Source organism: Amorphotheca resinae, assembly GCF_003019875.1.
Source record: "Amorphotheca resinae ATCC 22711 unplaced genomic scaffold M430scaffold_10, whole genome shotgun sequence".
NCBI lineage: Eukaryota > Fungi > Ascomycota > Leotiomycetes > Helotiales > Amorphothecaceae > Amorphotheca > Amorphotheca resinae.
In genome coordinates, this window is record NW_020194480.1 from 332458 (window position 1) to 353928 (window position 21471).

At 49.4% G+C, this 21471-nt stretch overlaps 6 protein-coding genes across 6 annotated transcripts; 3 read left to right on the forward strand and 3 right to left on the reverse strand.

The window, feature by feature from the left end:
• Positions 1–80: 80 nt before the first annotated feature.
• M430DRAFT_44238 (hypothetical protein) lies at positions 81–2377 on the reverse strand. The gene is made up of 3 exons (XM_024867681.1): positions 2017–2377; positions 360–1968; positions 81–278 (listed from the first exon to the last, which is right to left on the reverse strand). The coding sequence occupies exons 1-3, from the start codon at positions 2309–2311 to the stop codon at positions 263–265; spliced, it is 1920 nt and encodes a 639-aa protein (XP_024718287.1). The 5' UTR covers positions 2312–2377; the 3' UTR covers positions 81–262.
• A 1404-nt stretch (positions 2378–3781) lies between these two features.
• On the forward strand, positions 3782–4513 carry M430DRAFT_106835 (hypothetical protein; the record flags this gene model as incomplete). Its single annotated transcript, XM_024861108.1, has 1 exon — positions 3782–4513. The coding sequence occupies one exon, from the start codon at positions 3782–3784 to the stop codon at positions 4511–4513; it is 732 nt and encodes a 243-aa protein (XP_024718288.1).
• A 447-nt stretch (positions 4514–4960) lies between these two features.
• On the forward strand, positions 4961–5926 carry M430DRAFT_107107 (hypothetical protein; the record flags this gene model as incomplete). Its single annotated transcript, XM_024861135.1, has 2 exons — positions 4961–5078; positions 5151–5926. The coding sequence occupies 2 exons, from the start codon at positions 4961–4963 to the stop codon at positions 5924–5926; spliced, it is 894 nt and encodes a 297-aa protein (XP_024718289.1).
• Positions 5927–6406: 480 nt separating this feature from the next.
• Positions 6407–8418, forward strand: M430DRAFT_144441 (hypothetical protein). Its single transcript, XM_024862888.1, has 2 exons — positions 6407–7221; positions 7284–8418. The coding sequence occupies exons 1-2, from the start codon at positions 6659–6661 to the stop codon at positions 8074–8076; spliced, it is 1356 nt and encodes a 451-aa protein (XP_024718290.1). The 5' UTR covers positions 6407–6658; the 3' UTR covers positions 8077–8418.
• Positions 8419–11835: 3417 nt separating this feature from the next.
• M430DRAFT_169203 (hypothetical protein) lies at positions 11836–12339 on the reverse strand. The gene is made up of 2 exons (XM_024863553.1): positions 11985–12339; positions 11836–11913 (listed from the first exon to the last, which is right to left on the reverse strand). Exon 1 carries the CDS (start codon positions 12179–12181, stop codon positions 12017–12019), a length of 165 nt encoding a protein of 54 aa, XP_024718291.1. The 5' UTR covers positions 12182–12339; the 3' UTR covers positions 11836–11913; positions 11985–12016.
• A 3972-nt stretch (positions 12340–16311) lies between these two features.
• On the reverse strand, positions 16312–20843 carry M430DRAFT_107428 (hypothetical protein; the record flags this gene model as incomplete). Its single annotated transcript, XM_024861154.1, has 4 exons — positions 16312–16495; positions 16558–16961; positions 17013–17195; positions 17244–20843. 4 exons carry the CDS (start codon positions 20841–20843, stop codon positions 16312–16314), a joined length of 4371 nt encoding a protein of 1456 aa, XP_024718292.1.
• Positions 20844–21471: the final 628 nt, after the last annotated feature.

The following is a 21471-nucleotide window of genomic DNA, read 5'->3' on the forward strand; positions in this document are numbered from 1 at the left end:
GGTGTTCCGTCATTTTATATATACTGATACAAGACTCATTCATCTGAACCTCACTCTATGAAATAATATAACATCAACATGGTTTTTGAAAGAGTAGTTTTACATATTCTCGTTAGCTTGGATAGAGCTGGAGACCGTAGGTAATGAAGAGGGTATTACACTTTTTTTTTCTTCCATCTTCAGACACTAAATAAATAAATAACTGATCTACAGGTGCCATGCGCCTAAACGCCCCCCCCTTCTCCAAGAAAACAAAACCCCATTAATACACAAGGCCACTAATTTTTCAAACGTCAGTAAGTAGGAGATGATGATGATGATGATATTAGGTAGGTTACTGGGGCCAAACAAAGACTTACACTTGATGAATAGCCGCAGGGCCTTCCTCGTTGAACTCGACCCGTGAGAGGAAGCCCTTTGATAATCCCTGGTCAACGACAAAGATAACCTTGGCTGCTACCTGCGAGCCCAAGAACATGGCTTCTTCGTAGGATTTCCACTCGGGGAAATAGGATGGAGGGCTTGCGAACTTGATGCTTGTTGGCGATTGAGAATGCGACGAATGGGCTTGGTTGCCGGTATAGGACGTCATTGATGCGCTTGGGTTGAGAGTGGGATTCGTGGCTGTTGTTGCTGCGAGAAGTAGAGGATTGACTGCGTTGGCAGTGGGTGGTTGGTTGGGTGTTGAAGAGACGGAGGCATTTGGAGTCATGGATCCAGTGCCGCTGGGCGTGGCTAGATTCGAGGGAAGCTCGCTCATAAACATCGTTGCAGAGCTGGGCGAGACAAGATAACGGTTGTTGAGGATATTCACGAGAGCATCCTTGAAACCTCGGACCTTTGATCCTGATCCACACAGAATCAGGGATTCCCACGCGTCTTGTCGCTTCGCAATGTCGTCGACAGAAAGGACGGTTCTGTAAACTGCGTCTGCGATAGCATCCATGTACCCGTTCTCTGCAGCTTGGAAGCGCTCGACTCCAATTTCAATGTCCCGCTTAATACGCCTCTCTTCCTTTTGCGTTGTTTTCTGTTGATTCGAATCGTCTTCAGGATTTTCAACAGCAGGAGCTGCAGTTTCCTCAGCAGTCGTCGTAGGGGCGGACTCTGGAGTCTTCTGTCTCTTTGGATTCGGTTCATCCTGTATTATCTCTTCATAATGGAAGACGACGCGGGGTCTCTTCGAGTTCGGGAGTCTGATAGGTTTCGCAGCCGCAGCCGCAGCCTCCGCGGCTTCTTTTGCATCCTTGTTGGCCTTGCGCTGAGCTGCCTTCTTTTCCTTCTCCAGCTTCGCCAGGAACTCCTGCGTCTTCCCACTTGTCACAATGCTCGCGATATCTAGGTTGCCATCTTCATCTACAATCTTCTCTTCGCCCTCTCCATCACCATCCTCTTCCCCAGCTCCATGATGTTGTCCACTTTCACCATGAGCGTCTGTAATCTTGACATTTGGCCCTGAGGCGGTCGCGCCGGTAGATGCAGCAGCGGCAGGATTGCTCACGACCTCTTCAGCTGCCTCACCAGTGCCGGGCAATGGAGTCCCCGCAGGTAAGATCTCACATATAGGGCTCTTCTTCAATTGCTCCGCCATATCCCTAGTAAGGTCCTTCGATTTGAGAAGCTCCACCAGATTTCGCGTCATCCCTTCTCCACCAGAGTGCGGGACACAGCCTCTACCCGAAATCTGGAAATCTGTAATGGCTGTAACATCGACCTTCTCAAAACCAACATCAATAACTGTGGCGTTCGCGATCCCATATGCATACGATGTTGCAAGCGCGCTATCCATGATACAAAGTGCCGGTGTCTTGAATTTCTCGAATATGAATTGAGTGATATCCTCGTGGTTTTTGGCGGTCCAAGCTGGTTGCGCGATCAACATGACGGGAGTGTGGAGAGTTGGTGATAATGTTACGAAAATATGGTTAAGCAATGCGAAAAACGCGGGCATATTGACAATTCGGCCCTCTATAAAATGTTAGCTAAATTCAATGAGCCCTTCAAAAACCAGCCTACCCTTGAGTGGGTATATTGCCCCCTCATCATCGTCTGGCAGCTCAATGAACTCCTCCTCCTCTTCTTCCGGTTTCCCATCCGCGCCAGCCATCTCAACATCCCCATCAGCAGTTACAAGCTTCTTCCTAGATCTAATCTTGTACGGCTCGAAGGTCTTTCCATCTGGGGCGGGGAACATGCGGGTAGGGAACCGGTGGGTTGGAGGAGTAAACGACTCTGGTAGCCCGAGCTGCGCAAGGGTGGTCTGCGAGCCTGGAGCAATTATGAGGATATGTTCGTCCTTGAAAGGAGGCATCTTGACGACTGGTGGGTGAAGCGAGGCGAAGGGTGCGTTCTTTAATCCCAGATGTGGTCCTCTGGTAAGGCTGTTGTGACTTGGGATTCTTAACGCGATGCTTTTGAGACCGCGATCGATTTTTGATGCCTTAAATATAAGACATACAGAGATTTTTCATCACTGGCCAATCATGAGCCGAGAATTCATTCTCAGTCAACTGCAGGCCCAGCCTTGACCTCCAGCCTGATGTGCGAAGAACTTCACTTCTCTCTTCAAGTGATAATATAGCCATGCCCACTTTAAACCTTTCATCGTAGCCAAGCACCCATGTTCTCCGTTAAAAGGGCATCTTACAGGCCAAAGGGAATAGATATATCAAACGCAGGTCAAGTTTGGTTTATGAAATCGCCAGTGTCTTACGCATTATGGCAATGAATTCCTCGTCACATGCGAAGTTTAGCACCTCGGGAATTGGAGGCATTTTAGAAGAAGATTGAAACAGAGACAGAGAAAAATGTAGAAACCAAAGCACGCTGTGAGTTGGTAATGTTGATGTTTATATTCAGAGCACATTAGCACAGGCCGGCAGGATCAAATGCCAACGCCCCAGGCCACCGCTTAGCGAGGTCTAGTACGTATCGAAAAAGAATAGATCATGTCTTTGAGCATACAAAGCCAAAAAGCAAAAAAAAAGAAAAAGTAAAGAAGAATTGGATTCCGCTTTGAGTTTCGCCGTGCGGATAGGCAACTTTTTCAAAAATATAGAAAAAAGAAAAAAAAAAAGGGGATTACTCCCTCGGGTGGGCTCGAACCACCAACCTCTCGATTAACAGTCGAACGCGCTAGCCAATTGCGCCACGAGGGATGATTGTTTGCTGTCGAGTTGTCTCAACTGTTTGTTTTCAAACTCTCCTATTCTAATATAGGTACATTAGGCGACAAAAGCTTTCAACACTTAGCCGCTTTCACTTGAAAAGTTAACATCTTCTGTTCCTCTTTAATTAAGATTATACTTTCTCTATTTAATATAAAGAGATTCTTTCCTTTTGCATTGCACTAAAGCTATTTTACTTTTTCATAATGGCTTGGGGCACATTTTTACAGACCGGACCAGTATGAAAAATAGACAAGATCCTTGATTGATGTTGAAGCTGAAGATTCTGATAACGGAACACGTGATGTTGATACACGCCGTATCCCAATGCCACTGTAGTAATCCCTCCCGGTAGCCTTTCCGATTATTTAACAATTCAAGCCTAGCAGACAGAACTCGTCACTTCTCTGGGAATTATTGATCCAATTCAAAAGTCGGAGTCACCTGCCCTGCATTGATCGTCTAGGCTTGCCTGGCCTTGCCCGGGAGAGCTGGGAACGAGGTGCCGGAGATCATCGTAATCAAGATACAAAACTCAAGGCGCCAACCCCCAACAACGCCCACAGTCTGGCGACTTTAGCGCCAGCACAACAAACAATTCACAGTCGCCAACGATGGGACATATCTCAGGCGTCGGTGCCTTCTTCATAATCGTCGCCGTCGTCGTCGTCGGTGGAGCAATAGCGTGGATTGTCTACACAAATCTTCGCGCTCGCCGACTAGGCTTACCACAACCTACACTCTCATCCTACAATCCTTTCCGTTCCTCGTCGCATGGATACGGAGGGCCGAGCCCGGCGCCTGGTGGTATTGTGGGATGGGTCAACGACAAGTTTCGCGCGTTCAAGAATCGGAATAATCGGTCGGCGGGGGGTGCTTATGAGGAGCCTTTGAGCAACGTTCGGGGGCGGGCGTCAAATCGTGGCTTTGGACCACTGGATCCGGACGATGCGTGGGATGCGCGAGTAGGCACAGAGGCTGATGTGTATGGGCCGGGTAGTTACTATGAGGAGCAGGAATTAGGTCTGCATTCGAGTGGTATTGCGCCGACGCCTATCAACCCCCCGCCTGGATATGATGAGGAGCGCGGGAGGGCTTTGAGTCGAGACCCGGGACCATATATTGGTGCATCACAAGCTGGACTGGATAGGAGATATGATGAGGAGATGGGGAGGAGGCCTGCGGATAACCCCTTCGATGATCCAGCAGAGCCAGGTAACACCAGCCTGAGGGGGGTCAGCCCAAGACCGGTTGTTGAAACATCAAGAACCCAAGGGCATCTGCAGGGACAGCCTAGCGTTGACAGTCCGACAGAGAGGAAGTCACTGTTTAGGGAGAATATGTAAGAAATGTGGTTACGACATGGGTTCTGGCTGGCATATGGGCAACGACTTTACGAGATCCTTTCGCACGTGTATGACCAAATTCAAAAGCTTTTCAATGCAAGGCTGGGTTGACTTGCATGGAGAATGATATTATCGCTGGTTCAGAGGATATTGTACGGGGTATGCGCCGGCTTTAAAACACTTCCGCTTTGTGTAAAGTATTGATCTCTGATTAACCTCGACGACACTATCTGATTGACAACTGTGATACGTCTGCTATGTCTTGATCTCTACCCTGGAATTGTATCATATCAGCAGTAACTCTGCACATTTTACCTTGAAGTACAGCCTGTTGACCAAGCACGTGCTGATAAGATAGTTTTACCTGGCTATATGAACTCGTCACAACCCCGCTCTTCTCGCTCAATCAACAGTGTAAACACACAACCACATCAATCGACTCCAAAGATGGCAGACCTCAATCTTCAAGAGATTCATGATCTCTTGGTCAGCGTGGCCCATGAGGCAGGCCGCATGATAATGCGCGCAACCCCGTCGCAACTGTCCTCCGGCACAAAGAAGAACTGTACACTTTCCCCCACCCCCTATCTACCCTCCTACCGATTTGCCTGAGCTAACGCCTTGTCTCCCATGCCAGCTGCTGACCTTGTAACGGAAACCGACCAAGCTGTCGAAAAAATGGTCTCAACCCGCCTTATGTCTAGCTACCCAAACTTCTCCTTCATCGGCGAAGAGACATACGTTCCCGGCTCTACGAAGCTCACCTCCGCACCCACATTTATTGTCGATCCTATAGATGGAACCACGAACTTTGTGCATGCGTTTCCGGCTTTCTGCGTCTCTCTGGGCTTTGCGGTTGATAAAATCCCTACCATAGGTGTGATCTATAACCCATTTCTGGATGAACTGTACACGGCGATAAAGGGAAAGGGCGCATTTCTTACAAGGAATGGAGGGGAAAAGGTTAAGCTGCCATTGAAGAGCGAGCCAGAGCCACTTAAGGATTTGAGCACATGTCTCATAGGCGCAGAATGGGGTTCTGATCGCACTGGGGTGAATTTCGAGCTGAAGACCAAGGTCTTCGCCAAACTGGCAGCATCGAAGGAAAATGGAGGGGCAATGGTTCACAGTCTGCGATGCATGGGTTCTGCAGCATTGAACCTGGCAGCTGTGGCGACGGGACAGCAAGACGTGTTTTGGGAGGGAGGATGTTGGGCTTGGGATGTGGCTGCTGGATGGTGTATTCTCAACGAGGCCGGTGGAATCATGGTTAGTGGCAATCCTGGGGACTGGAAACCGGAGATTGATGGGAGGAAGTATCTCGCGGTCCGTGCAGCGCCGACCGGGCAGAAGGAGATTGTTGAGGAGTTTTGGGGAGTGATTGGGGATGGGAGATTGGAGTATGAGAGTTAAGAGCAACGCTTGAGAAGCACCCGATGAGTCGCGGAGTCTTTCAAGATATATATACCACATGGAGCCCAAGACTTGGGTGCTCTAGCTGAGTCCCATTGGAGAAAATGGATATAGACAGAGCATAGCTTTGAATAGATATTTTGCGTTAGACCATTGTGGTAGTCCAGCTTTGTCGATCTCAAGGGACTGGACGACAGTTTGCTGAGGGCATGTGTACGGATCATATACTTTTATTACATGATGAGGGAGTATCTTCGGCCTGTTGTAGAGTGTAGTTCTAGACAGAACAGCTGCCTAGGTAGGCAATATTCAAGTTCAATGAACCGAAGGAAAGCATGGGGGTATCACTGAGCACTAATATCATTCCGACTCTCCGACGCGACCTCACTCGGTTCAGATAAAGGGGGAGGAGGGAGGGGTGAAGGAGGGGTATCAGAGAACAACCCCAAACTTAATACGCTATTCCGCTCCTAGAATTTCTGTTCTGTAGTAACGCCCGTTGCAAGTCTAATATCAAGGACCGATCTCAATCAATTGTCTTCCTGCATTTCATTCCGGTCGCTATCGCAGCTGCTGTCGGACCCGTTGAAGGCAGTTCTCCAATTCTTATCGCGCTCGCAGGGGCACTGATCGCGCCATTCGTATCTCACTCTCAGAAGCCCCTCACCACCATGTCAGCTCCGACTCCTCTCTCTTCCTCTGCTCCGTCTTTGTCTTCATCGTGCTCTCCACATGGCGGCCCTTCTGTCGACCTCCGAGGCTTCAAATGCCGTGTATCAAGACGGACAATTGACTTGGAGTGATGGAAAGCTCAGAGATGAAGACATAATCGCAGTGACGAGCACTGACGGGAGTGACATCAGACACGCGGTATGGAGTCTTGCACCGACCGACACTACGACAAGCCCGACGCAATCTCCTTTCGAGTTACGCGCTACATCTGCGACGAACCTTCCTGCGAATTTTCTTGAACGATACCTCCTTCGAGCCCTGCCAGACCCGTTGAATCCCGAGGGAAGTGATATACACGTACTTGTCTCGACGCTGTCAGGTACAGGTCTGGCGCTTGGTTTCTTCGAAAAGGTGCTGCAACCTCTTTTAAGGGCGATCGGATTGGCGGACTCGAAATACAATGTTCTGAGGACGAAGAGTGCCGCATCCGTGAAGGAGTTTGCACAGTCAACCCTGCTGGTTAATGCGAACAAGGGAAAGAAGCAGACGGTGTTAATGCTCAGTGGTGATGGTGGAATTGTGGATACCATTAACGGGCTGCTGGAAAACGGAAATTTCTCGAGGTACCTTTACATCTGGTCGTGACAAAGTTGCTCTGTGCTGATGCTCCTATGCTCCTTTATAGTACCTATGTCAAACCCATTGTTACCCAGCTTCCTCTTGGTACCGGAAACGCTCTTTTTCACTCTTTGCACCGGCCCTCTCCACTTCCTTCTATCTATATTCAAGGGCTGCGAACCCTGTTCCATGGCAAACCTCGACCGCTTCCCCTCTTCCGTGCATCCTTCTCTCCAGGTGCACGTGCCCTGTCCAACGAAGGCCGAACAGCTACACCCCTCCAAAATGATAGACTCTACGGCGCCGTGGTAGCCTCGTATGGCTTACATGCGACACTGGTTGCAGACTCTGATACTACAGAATATCGAGCACACGGAGATAAGCGTTTTGGCCTTGTTGCAACCGACCTTCTCTTCCCTCAAGGCGGGGCTGGTCCTCATGCTTATAAAGCCGATATTACACTTTTCAAGTCCGGAAAGGGGGAAGTGGTTGATAGGAAGGAGCATGGCTATATACTGGCTAGTCTTGTGTCAAATCTGGAAAAGACGTTCACGATTTCACCCTTAAGCAAACCACTGGATGGCCAGCTCCGTGTCGTGCATTTTGGAGCGGTTAGCGGGGAACAGGCAATGGGGGTTATGAAAGAGGCATATAATAATGGGAACCATATAAGCCTGGATGTGGTAGGGTATGACAGCATTGAGGGCTTGAGAATTGATTTCAAAGAGGAGGATGAGGACTCGAAATGGAGGCGCTGCTGTATTGATGGCTCCATCGTTAGCGTTGAAAAGAATGGCTGGATGGAGGTGCGGACAGTTGACCAAAGCGAGGAGCCGGTGGAGGTTCTTGTTGACCTGTGATGGTAGATCCATGCATGGGAAGATAAAGACTGTGTGTTTGCCTGTCTGCTTACAGTTCCAGGCTGGGTTTGTGTAGGCGCAAGGCTCTAGTGATATCCGATAGAAGCGGTGGCTGATATCTTGTTATGGGAGGAGCTTCGACTAATGGTGCAGCTCTAAACTTTTACTTTTGCTCAGCCCTATTACTTCTTTTCTCAGGAATGTGATTCCGCTGTCAAGGAAACAGCCGAATCCTCGTTTCTGGACCAGATTTTTATATTTTCACCGGAACGATGACAAGAACAACATCGAATCAGAGATGTATTGATACTTTCCTAGAAACTACTTCATCCTCTTTTGTCTATCATTGTCACTTCTAAGGCTGCTCCCTCTACGTGGTCCAAAGCTGTGCCTAGTTCAAGTGCATGCAATGAGTATGTCTGACTTGCTACCAGGAACAGTATATATGCTTAACATGATGCAGCCAAAGTGGGCTCGTGAATTTACGTGTTGCTCCTCCTGGCTTCATTCCCACACCTTATCCCTTTCGACTCGGGCCTTGTTCTTAAAGTGTTACAGATTTTCATCGAAACCTTGATTCACAGTCTTCTCAGATATTGCGGAGTCACTAGACGAACATTGACTCTATAAGTTGCAACTCCATTTGGCGCCAAGGACTCCCCTCGGACGCAGTTGACATAAGCCTTATCAAGACCCTCCTCGATGAAGGTACAAATCGATGCACCTTCGCAGTCTCCGAGGTTTCACACCTTTCCCTAGGTGCTGGATATACCACTGCTGAGATTCAACGTCGAGATCCAGAAAAGAAAACCTACTTCGACGTATCTTACTGCCTCCCAGACGACAAGTAGCTCTTGGGTGCAATTTGAGCCGTCCGGGTAAAGGTCTCGGAAATCGTCAGAGGTCAGTTGCCTGGTCTCTTCACATCTATTGCATATATCATATGCGTGGTCTCAAGAACAGTACCTCTGTCCGCAAAATAAATGTCCTGATCTTCTGCAAATTAGGACCAATACATTTCGTTGGAGTTGTAGACAGCAATTGCGGGTGCTCTTAATTCTCCGCAGTATTCCCAAGTGAGTCTTCACTTAGAGCTCCTTTTGGGTTATACCGAATAGTCGAGCGCATCAGTCCACTGCCTTTGTTAGGCCTTTGTACATTAGCTCCTTAATGTAGGTAGCTTATAACTTATTGTCTTTCAAAAAATATTGAAAAGAGAATCCTGGACCAAGACCATAACATCATCACCTTGCTCTCTACCTAGTTATTAAAAGTAGGAAAATAATCAGATCCGAGTCTACCTACACCTAGATTTATTGGTCACGGAGAGCAAAAAGAAAAAAAGACATACAACAGTAGGTATTCGCTGGTGGTCACCCACCCAACTACTAATCTACCGATCTGAGGCTTGTGTATGGCAGAGCGGACGGGATGCCCAATTCTCCTCAGTCTGTGGTCGTATGTGACAACTCTTCTTCTAATATACAATATATTCCTAGTTTGCTGAGCAAGGTAGGTAGCCTGGCCGGCAAATATAGAGCTCTTGCATCCAGGGCATCGCATCCAATTTGAGCACGGGGCTCGACTGCACGTGATCGTAAACCTCGGTTACTTGCACGCGTCAAAGCAACCGCGAAACAGTACGAAACCCCAGCCTCATCACAACCATTCCATGGTCAATAGTGTCGCTGTTCCCGTCCCATGCCTCTTTTGGTTGAGCAGTGAAGCAGCCGGCAGTCTTGGTCTAGTATGTTCAGGCATCATGATAAACCAATCGACCCTCGTTAGCCAGTACTCTGACGATGGTCATAAGGAGCCATTAAGTCCGAGAGGCTGAGGGATATATACTACATCTTGTTGACCATGTCTACAGCGAGTTGCAATGAGGGTTTCCAGGTACTCTTATCCTGAAAACTACCATCCCTGCTAATGAATGTCCAGCTCTACGTGGTACTTCTCATCTCAAAGCTGGCTGCAAGAAGGTACAACTACAAATGATAAACAACCATCACGCATACCATCAGCGCCTACCTCGCCTGCCGATAGACAGATGAGCCCAATACAATGTCTCGGCTAAGATAGAATCATAGCATGCAAGGGTTGTGCATTAGGAATGAGGAAAAACGAGAAAAGCGGATCTCAAGTACAAATCCTAATCTCGAGGATCCTCGCCTAAAATCACCTGATAGAGGCATGTGGTACTCGAGAAATTCTGCCCGAAGATTGCAGTTGATGGCGTGGGCAAGAATTGGGACGTTGGTTTCCAGGTAGAACGGATCGATATTACCGAGAAAGGAAACACAGAGATACAAATTGCCGAAAAGCTGATGAGAGATCAAAGATTTGACGAGGGGAAGAAGTGAGTCTCTAATACAAGACGCTGTGGTTTCCTGACAAAAGAAGATGAGATAATGGTTAGTAATAAGGCTTTGACATAACAAGGGCATACAAAAGTAAGTCGGGCCTTCAAGTGTTAGATTTGATAGACATAGGGCTGACAGTTTGAGAAGGAGTGCATTCTTCCCCGGCTGACGAGTTTCCAGAAAAGAACTGCACAACGACAATGAATTAAAGGGCCCGATTTTGAGTAACCCGGGTTATCCATGCCGGATGGGGAGCCTACCTCCCCGGGTTTAGAGCGCCAAACTACTGGCCTCATGCAAGGCTGATGGACACAAGGCTTACGTGGATGAGCTGTCAGTCATCGTGGCAACATACATCCGGCTGCAACAACGCGTAGGAATGAACGTCACACGGCCTTTGATCCAGGCTTCTGGAAGAATAGGAAGCACTGTTATTCTTTCACGAGGTTGTACAAGATAGCCTTAACAGATGGGCCCTGGCAGAGCCGTGCCTAGTGTTGCACGACATCTTTCTGAGAGTTTGCCAACTAAACATTGTTCTTCTGTGGTTGCACCGGATACCTAGCGCAATTGCCTTGGTCGTACACAGTGTGATGTAAGTAGACCGCAGCGATAAGCCTTGGTTTTCCGGAAATAGGTAGGTGACGAGAAAGTTCTTGACAGGGCGGTATTGCTACCTTATTATTTTCTCTATGCTAAGCAGCCACATACGCCAGTCCTTGTACTTGTGTACATGCAAAGCCTCTTTATTCATGAACCATTTTTCTCCAGACAAAAATCAAGGGCATGAAAAGGAAAGAAAAGAAAAAAAAAAACCAACAGACTCCTTTTGTTTGCGTGAGCAAAGCAGCACCGTTTAGTCCAACCCAGATGGTCATACAGAAAGCCCTGAGGTACCTTTTGTCTTTCCTCTTGCGCCTCGACAAACAGAATTAGTTAGTCTTGCGACCCAAACAGGATCAGGAGATCAGAATCAAACAGACGATTGCTCTCCTGCCCTGGAATGAGGCCACAGACAAATTGACACGTACTAAACCTGACAGCAGCCGCCCAGGGGATACGCGGAAAAGCAAACGAGCAATAAACAATCCAGTCATACGATCGAGACTGGACTCGTCTATCATCGGCGAATGACATAACACGGAAACGCAGCAAAACATAACACGGAAACGGCGCAAGACATAACGCGGAAACGCCGGAAGACAAAGCTGATCGTGAAGGTTCGTGAAAGGGTTCGCGTGAGTTATCGAAAGGGGATGTTTCGTCGAACAGTAGGACGAGGTTCATGCACCGTTGGAAGGGGAAGGTCGCCTAATTCGTGATCGCCCTTGCATGAATGACAACGCCCATCGACACGCCTGCATGACACAGCAGACAAGGCAAGGTGGGACAAGATGAGCTGTCAAGAAGAAGATCCATTCCCTCTTTCTCTCCTTTGCTTTTCCATTTGCCCTCTTCCCTCCTTGCAATAGGGCTGTCTTGGTGTCAGCGGATCTCTGAACCAGTTGGATGGGAATCAAGGATCCTGGGAGCTCAATCACATACCTCTGAGGTAACCCGAGACAAAGGTAGGCAAGTCAGACTTTGTTGGTGCAAGGTCGGCAAGTCTTGAGCTTGCAGTACTTGCACTCGAAAATGTGCCAGTGAGGACCGCTGTGACACATGCTGCAAACCCATTGGATGAGTGTCGACTCGGACTTGAGGAGGTTGAACGAATGATGGCAATATCTGGGGACCGCCATGGTGAGGGAGCAAGTGCTGTGGAGAGCAGAGCTGGGCTTGTTTAGATCGGCGGGTGACGCGTATTTGTCTTTGTAGACGAGGCACTGATGGCGACTTGGGACAGTGGAATGGGATTCGAAGGAAAGTAAGACGGTCAGGAAGATCGGTGGTGGATGTATTTGTACGGATACGAATTTGTTGTTGTGGTGGAGGAATAGGAGACCGGTTGTTTTCCTTCTCGTCTAAGCGACCAAGAGTGAATGAATGACCACTCGTGAAAGTGAGACGCAACAACAAAGCGATTGACCTTGAGGACAACGAAGTTCAGAGGTCGCAATGGTGGGTACCGCGGCAGTTTATATGCCGGCAAGGGGCTCCATGCGCCAATCTCTCAGACCAAAAGGTGTACGTACGTTAGTTGTTCTGTACCGGGAAGAGAAGCACGAGTCCGAGAGCAAGAAGCCTCGACGACGGAAAGGACGAAAGCCCAAAGCACAGGACAGACGAAACGACGTCCAGCAAGCAGATGGGCTGGATCCAAAAAAAGAAGCTTCTCTCTCTTTCTACATGTAGATACATACGCAGGAGGCGAGCACGGTACCAAGGGGCGGGGCGGCTATCCTCCCGGCGGGACCGGAATGACGGAGAGAGGGGCGAGATTGCCTGGGGGAGGGAGACTGCATGGGCGTGGGGGAAGGGGGATAGATGATGATGGGTTTTGCTTATGGGTGGCTGATTGATTTAATCTACGGGCCATTGATTATCGAGTGCGTGCTGGAGGGGCACGGTAGCGGTAGGGCCTCCGTCAATCGAGATGGTGTTTGTGCTTAAAGGGCTGGGCCAAAAAATGCCCGTTACCATGGACCGGGCACAACAGCTGGAGTCATAGTCATGGGGTAGAGGAACCAGGGGAACCCTACCTAAGCATAGACGCGGATAATTATGAGGCGGCGACAGCTGGGGGAATGCAACGGAGGAATGATATCGGGTTAGTACATACATACACAACAGCAGCAAAGGGTCTCGCTACGGAGGAATAGTTATTGAACCATCAATAAAAAACAAATTGAGTTTGAATATATAAATATAAAGGACGATGAAAAGGGAAAAGATGCTTGGAAAGATACTCAGAAAGGGTAGAGCAGGCCTCGACTAGCCCACTGGCCCCTGAATCGCGCGGAGTCCGGAAGATTCGTGCTATGCTTCTAGCGCCGAGCATCGAATGTCTCCTGAGTCCTGCGTCTATCTATCATCTATCGCCTCCCAGGATGAGGATTTGGGGACTCTCCCGATCCTTGGGGAAAATATCCTGGTCGAGGCTGTTGTCTTGCTGGACTCGATACTTCTTCTGGCTGAGATCCTGTTGGACGTGAATAGCAATGAAGCTTTTTCGGGGAAGAGCTGGTTTGTCTGGGATCTCTGCCGGTTGGGACTCGACGGGATGGGTGCCGGATGGTCTGCCGGGTTGATCGTTGATGGGGAGAGGTAAATCGTCAATGTGGAAACCTGGATAAGCTGGATGGATGGATCATGGGCCTGGGATGGGGGGAGTATTTGGCTTCAGGAGGGCCCACCTGTATCAGTGGAAAACTGGGTAATATACTAACAGTAGTCTGTCCCGGCGGAAGGTTTACCGGACCTACCTAGGTACATACATGTCTTGGTACTAAGTATATAGTTGGGCTCTTATATAATCCAGGGGGAGGGAGTTTTGTCGAGTAGAAATCCCATACTGGATAGATAGGTAAAACAACCGTATGGAGTATGCAGGATGTAGTACACAGTGCAGGAACTTTGAGTGACCTGCCTCAAGGTACTGGACTGACAGTACAGTAGCAGATTGCAGGTTGCACACAAACGTCGGCAAACGAAGCCTCGTGGCATCTGGAGAGAGACCAGGGCCAGCGAGCAGGGCAAGGGTCGTGAATCGTGGGACCTGGCTGAAAAGCTTGGAACGCGCAGCTCCCTGGGTTCCGGGTTGACGGGCGTCTCTCGGACTCGCAGGACATTGATATCATTGGTGACGATCCAACCAGGCCCAGGGTTGCCCTTGAGTCCTTGACCCAAGAACTGCAGAGCAGAAACGCCTCACGACGAGGGATCCCTCCTAAGTTCCTAACCGACTATCTCTGTAACTTCAAGATCCATACTCTGTCCGTAAAGTATAACCAGGTATCTCTCTCTTTTTTTTTTTCAAGGAGTATCGTCATGTCATGTCATGTACCGTGCCCACCACCACACCGCCTATAACTGCAAGGCATCGCCAAGCTACCCAAGAGCTGAAGAAAAGCATCTGTATATTGGCGTTTTCCGCCCCTGTTGCGCCTCTCAATACTAATGCACCGGCGCCAGGTCCCAGGTGCGCACTGCCTTACTCACAGTAGTGAGAACCACTACTCCTTGGATCCGCCATGTGCGCTGAAGCTGGGCGGGCATCGTGGAATGAACCCGACAGGAGCATTGCCATTCAGGAGTCAGACCTGGCAATAATACGAGGGGGCTGAAGAGACTCAAGAATGTTCCCAAAGAGAGATCCCCGAAAGAGGAGCAGAAATGATTCCTCTCTCACCGCCACTGTTATTGCTTGCTTGTACATGGTAAGGTACGGGTGGTACTGTATATTCTGATCACGCCGCTGTGCTGTGAAGGGTCCTTCCTGAGTGCTACATACAGCATGCCATGTCCCTATCATCCGCGTATCCAAGGAAGAAGGTCGATTCGCGCCATTCCCGGGATTATAATCTGGGCTGGGCCCCTCACCCGCATCCACCGCAACCACATGGCTGACCCGGCAGCACCAGGACCAGAAGCCGGGAGACGAGAGACCAGAGGAACCGAAGAGAGACGCCATGATTGTTTCTGATAATCTGATCGCTCCCTAAATGCGTCTGTGATCAGCCAATAGGCTCGCAGACCGGGCTGGGAGGACGACACACCGCCAACGACCTGGGAACGTCGAGCATTAGCCCGCAGCTCAATCCGGAGGTTAATGCTTTAGGACGCTGATTGATTGATCAATCATCAATCAATCAATCAAATCTATGCAGCCGGGTCCAGAATAAGAAACAAAATCCACAAAAAATAAACAAAACACAAAACCTCTCATATCTCACCCCTCTCCAACCCTGGATATTGACTTCTAGACTTTCTAGTCCGGCGCCCCGGGCACAGTCGCCCGCATCGCTCGCGAGTCACGGGATATCCTACACATCACATCACATCCACCTCATCCTCCGTCCAAGAAAATCAAGAAACGCTGCATGCCATGCGCCGCCCAGAAACATATATATATATACATATATATTGCGTGCGCGGAACATGCACAGCTCCTCTCTCCTCTCTCTCTCCCTCTCTCTCTATCGATCGCCAACTGGATCGATCTCTCGCTCACACGGCAACCGAACGGGCGGTGAGCTCGTCCGCTGAGAGACGGCTATGCAAAGGGAGCGCGAAGGGGAAGGAGATGAGGAGATCCCGGTCCCCCCTGTGCGAGAGGATGGCGGCAGTCGACGAGTTTGCACTCGGCATATAGGGTTTATTATGTATTCTTGATTCTGGGAAGATGGATGTTGACTTGTAGAATACCTCTACCTGTTGTTGTATGTAGTACATGGTCTTGTTCGTAGTGTATATCCTCAGATCAAACCGATCAACATATGTCGTAAGATGAAAGCGCTCAGGTTTCAGAGCGCAGAGTGGTATATCGTATCAAATAGTCCGTCAAGACCCTCTGATACAAATACCATACTTATAGTATCCTACGGAAACTTAGAACACTACATGGCCTGCTTCTTCCTTCACGATCTCATGTCTTCCAATTATCTCGGAAATAAAACATTTTCATTAGTATGGTATCAGTCTTTCTAATCGAAGTCTGTCTTCGAATCTATTCTATTCTATCTACATATAGGTAGTAGGTCTTCATTCAGGATTCTCGCCAATCAGCAACCGGCTTGCTCGCCGGCGCGACTGCACCTATCTGCGAACTGCGATCTTACCCGCTCTTTCCGGTGGTCCAAGAATGTAGGCTTGGGAGCGGACTGTACTGTCTGTGATGCATCCCGAAGGGGGGGATGTGCGATAGATAGTCTCTGTCCACTCCTCGTCCCTCGCTATGTCTGTGATCCAGCGTGTCGCTTGCGAGGTCTGTTCATACGCTCTTGAGAGCACCCTCACTCGAGGTACTATTCTTTTCTGCGCTGGCATCGTCGATTTTGGCGTTCATTTCGGCGATAGTTGAGTGGGTCTGTTGGCTGTCGTCCAGCTCCTCTTTCTTGTGGAAAGTGTGCGTCTCCGAGAGATTGACTGCGAGGAAGCTCTTTGGTAATTTGACCCTAATCATTGTTAGACGTCTTCTTCATCACGACGAAATAGCAGGGTGGATAGATAAACGTACTGATGGAACTTTGCCCTCAGCGTCTCAATGACCTCCTTCCAATCTTTGTGTGCTGTCAAACTGCGCCTCGGGGCACAAGATATACAGTGCTTGCTATCCAGCTGGACATCCAGTGGATCAAAAGTATGGCAACCAGGACTTATGGTGATCCGGATCGAATAGGCGTATTTCGGGACATCTCCAGGAGGAGCGTCTGCAGGCGTCTTATTCTCGGATTCGTATAGTTCGAAGCAGATCTGGGACAGATAGTCGAGTTCCGGAATGGCAGAACGCTTGATTTTGGCTTCGATGCCGCCTTCAAGGATGCAGTTGAGAAGCGTGTAAATATGGGACTCTTTGGTGAAGTAGATGAAAGACTTGGCTTCATCAGACGCTTGCATTTCTTCGAGGTCCTGAACGATTTCCTTTCCAGTTATTAGTAAGATGCAACAACTTACGCCAGGAGGCCGACATACCTTAAGTAGAGGTAGAGATGTCAAGAGCCCGATCTCGAGTTTCTCACTTTCTGAAATTCCATATTCTTGTGGGCAGATGAAATCAAAGAGGACCTTCGCCAGCTTGTACAGTTCCCTCAATTTCTCAAGTCGAGCGTCGGTTTTTGCCTTCGTCTGACTATTCCCTGTAAACAGGCGGAAATACTGCGAATATTAGATAGGAGCGCACAACCTTCTCAGACAATAACTTACCTGTTCGGGCGCCTCCTCGCCCCTTCCTATAATGGACCTTCGTCTGAACATACGCCGATAGCTCTTATTGGAATCAGCCCTCTCTATTGGTACAGTCTGCTTTTCTGCATCTCTATCGTCGAAATCCTTGGACCTGTCTCTTGGTTCGTCTTTGTCAAGACTTTTCAAGTCTGCCAGCTCTTCTTCCTCGAGAATACTTTTGCTTGGTGTGAAGACCCATTCGAGGAATTGGCGATTGTGAAGAGCATCAAACTTCATCGTGTCGTATAACTCCGAGATCTTGCTTGGATCTACCTTCTCTGTGTCACAGAATTCGCTGAACAGCTTCTCCCACCGTTCTCTGAACAGTTCTGCATCCTCGCCGCAACACCATCGAGCTTGAATGCTGCTCGTCGCAGTGGCTTGCGACAGTGAAGCACCACCCGAACCAGACGATTCGCCCCTCTCCTTGTCGCCCGGATTTGCAATTGCATTGAGCGACGAGGAAGCACCGCCGTAGAGCTTGCTGTAGTTGTGACGCATGACCCTCCGATGAAATTTCATCAATTGAACCACATGTCTCTGTACAATAGATGGCTCTGGCATGTTTGCGGGCCATGCAAATTGAGGAGGTGCTTCATTCCCTTGGCGCAGGAGAGTTTTGAGCTTCTTCTTGACCTTGTCCATTTCGTCCTTGGCAGCGTTCGAATCATCCAACAAATCCTTTCGAATCGTGATGAAGTCAGGTGGAAGTTCTTTCTGTCCTGTGAACGAAGCGGCGAAAATTTGTGCGCTGGTGGTGACACGTCGCTCCGAGCTACTGAAGACATGGACTTCATCAAGAACTTCCCTATTCATCAAGAGAAGATCATTTCGCATGTTTTCTCCAAGTTCTTGCGCTTGGTATCTAGCTGAGTGGGTTGGTTCACCACCCCATTTTACGATGAGCTGCAGCTTGTCAAGAATTAGACTATTCTCCGCCGCTGTAATCCGAGACAAGGTTACACCAGATGTAGAATCATGCCTGGTAGGCGATCTGCTAAGCTCCGAAACATCGAGATTCTCGTCGGGCTTCACTTCCTTCATCATGCTCTCGCCTTGCTGAGAAGTCGTCTCTGTTTCGGGTAGCATAGTAAGGCCTGGGTACAATTCCTCCGGCCTTCTCTTCCTAAACATAGGTTTGATCTGAACCTTTGTACCGGCCCAACCACCCTTCTTTGCTAGAACGTTCCTCAAGGCTTTGAGTTTCTCGCGATCTTCCACCCCTTCTTGCAATGCCACCTCAGCAGCAATCATCACGCTTTCGAGTGCCGCCTCTCCAGTTAATAACACTTCCTGATCGTGCCCCTTCAAAAGTTCAATAAACGGCCTGGTGTGGAAGGTGAACTTGTACTTTTGTTTAGGTGTCCGATCTGCGTGGCGAATCGCTGAAACCATACCCTTAAATTTCCAGCTATGCTTGGGGGCGGGTGGCGGCGGCGGTAACATCTCTCCCATGTCTGCTGTTTGTGGTCCAGGACTTGAAGGGGCTATCGAGGGGGCTCTGGATGGCGCATTTCCTGTTGGCGGTGGCATCATAGGCGGCGGGAGAGGAGCCGGAGGTATGCTAAGATCGAGGCCCAAGCCCCTATTTGCACTGGGAGGAGAGGTTCTCGGGGTGGGAGCACTCGAAACATCTGGCGATCCGTGTCCTGCTGCGCTCTTGTTGTGTTGGAGCCCATGCAGTTTCGACATGCTCGGGGAGTGAGCAAGAATAGTCTGCAATGTTGAGCGATGAGTTGACTCTTTGCCGATCGTATCCTTTCTACCAAGAGGAGTATTTGTGCCATCCGAACCTCCTGGTGTGGTGGTTGTACTTAGGAGGGGGGTTCCAAGCCGCCTGTGTCTTTCTCGAATGAACATTTCTCTCAAAATCCTGGCGCATTGATCGTAATATTCCTCATTGTCCTTGACAAAACTCCAGCCATTGACATCTATGACATAGCTTTTCCCCTCGGCTCGCAGGAGGTCAAATCCACACACTCGCTGACCAAAGCTCACAGCGATTCGACTTGCCATGGATGCTTCTTCCTTTGAAAGACTTGTGATGTAACGGACTTCCTTGCCATGGGTGTTGCGTCTGACCAAACCATCTACCACGGGAGATTTGCGAGTCTCGGCATGACAATAGTTGGGCCCAACTGTGTACGCCTTGACATCCTCTGCATTATCAACCCTCATGAACTTTTCATATATGTAACTGCTATTTGGCTCTAGGATGGCACGAGGGACTGTCATTCCATCTACCCATTCGGAGCTCTTATTTCCGATTTTACGGAATAGCTTCCGAGCTCCTCCACCTTGGCTCTTTGGGTAGTAGATGCAAATATTGTGGTCCTCTCCACTGACTGGCTTTTCAACAAACGGTTTTGCCAACATGACTCCGTCAACACTCAAGGTATCGCCATCGTCAAGGAGTTCCACTTTCCGAGGCCCAGGTTCTTGGCCGCCAGTGCCATCTTCTGGACCTTCCAGAACAACTCCTGTCGTTTCTCTCAAATGCTTTGCCAGCTCTCGAGTCAAAACACTTGGTCCTCCATCTCTGTTAACTTCTAGTCTCTTCGGGGTGGGAACATTAATCTTATCCAAAATCCGCAAGCATATCCTGCGATCCCATAGAATTTTCTGCATGGGAACGTCATTGACGCAAAAGGGCTTGCGAGCCTTGACGTATGCAATAGCCTTGTCCAAAGGGAAGCCATCAGAGTAGAAAGAGATCAAAAAATCACAAAGAGGCCAGTTTTCAACCTCTTCGTCTAATATCACCTTATCACCGAAGACGACAACCTCAAACTCTCCCTTGGAAATCAGGCGGTTCAAAATATTACGACTCGGCTTGCTGCGGGCTTTCACGTCAAGAGCGCAGACGCCAATGATGCCCCAAGAGGGTGGCTTGGGTTCCTCGTCCTTCTTTGAATAGGCACCTCGCTCGCTACTTGGGCTGTGGCTGCTTGCGGCCGTACTCCCACTGAATCTTCTCTTCGCGCGACTTCTGGACCTTGCGGGTGGTTGTACCCGAAGAACTGCTTCTCCTCTTGAGATCGAATTTCGTTTCGCAATATCCGCGGCATGTCCAGGAGTCTCGCGTGGAATGAGTTGAGGGCCATTTGTCGAGCCTTGGCTTCCGAATTGATTCATTGAGGATGTCAGAACAGAAACAGACGAGGTAGAAGTCTCAGGAAGAGACGACTGTAAACCGTTGTTAGGAGATAAGGCCCCTGTCGATGTCCTTGAACTCGTCCCAGCTCCAACGTCGGATCCACTCGTAGAGGCGGCAGAGCTTGGAACGCCGCCAGCTCTTGCAGAGCTGAGGGAATACATCGACGACACCGACATCCGCTTCGAGCTCATCTCGGACAATGACGGTGTAGGTCGAAGCGCATCGGGCAGCGAAGAGTGCCTCGTTTCATCTGCCATGGTGGCGGGAGGCAATTTTGGAGTATCGCAATCCTCTACAGCACAATCGTCTTTGTTTGTGGCCCTGGTTGGACTGGCCCCCGGCTTGCCAACTTCGGCGGTTCCTGGATTGCGCAGGCTGTAGGTTGAAGAGGTTCGTGAGCGTGCTACTGATGGAGGAGGCATTGAGATACTGGCTCGTTCAGAATGGATGTCTGCGGTACCTGGCTCAGCATAACGGCCCTTCCTGCTTGACGCTGAAGAGGTCGAGGCTGACGACAGGTTATGTGATGCAGGAAAACGAGTCTTTGGTCTTGGAGGAACTGGCAGGGCCGTGTTTTCTTGCCGTGAAGTTGGATGAGGAGTCTCGACGGACGGTGTGCTAGGCTCATTAGTAGCCTCAAGTATCCCACTAGTACTCTCAGCAGCTTGCTCCATGGCGGAATTGGATTCCTTGTTCGACAACCACAGCACGATGTTTAATTGTCCAAGAGACGTCAGTAGCGGGGGCAAGACGTACCTAGGTAATCATAATTATTGAAGCGACGGTAATCTAGGGTTTAAGACAAGAGACATTCGCACGAGGCTGAAAGAGAAAATCCACTTAGTTTTTGGTTCCCAAACCTTATCAATAATGACGTCCCGTGCGGCAACAGGCGGTGGACAATGGCGGCCGACAGAGAAGTGCTTTTGCGGTCGGATAGGATAGGGGGGGCGCAAATCCGATCAATATGAGGGCATCTAGACAACAATGCAGATGATCTTCGATATACATACAAACTAACGTGCTGACACGCGACACGACGTTGATTCT

Bases quoted from the DNA above. Each gene is read 5' to 3' on its own strand.
- M430DRAFT_44238 (XM_024867681.1), bottom strand. From the start codon at position 2,311: ATGCCTCCTTTCAAGGACGAACATATCCTCATAATTGCTCCAGGCTCG. The intron at 1,969-2,016 runs GTAGGCTGGTTT...AACATTTTATAG, and splicing joins GGCAATATACCCACTCAAGG to AGGGCCGAATTGTCAATATG.
- M430DRAFT_144441 (XM_024862888.1), top strand. From the start codon at position 6,659: ATGGCGGCCCTTCTGTCGACCTCCGAGGCTTCAAATGCCGTGTATCAA. The intron at 7,222-7,283 runs GTACCTTTACAT...GCTCCTTTATAG, and splicing joins GAAAACGGAAATTTCTCGAG to TACCTATGTCAAACCCATTG.
- M430DRAFT_169203 (XM_024863553.1), bottom strand. From the start codon at position 12,181: ATGGCGGTCCCCAGATATTGCCATCATTCGTTCAACCTCCTCAAGTCC.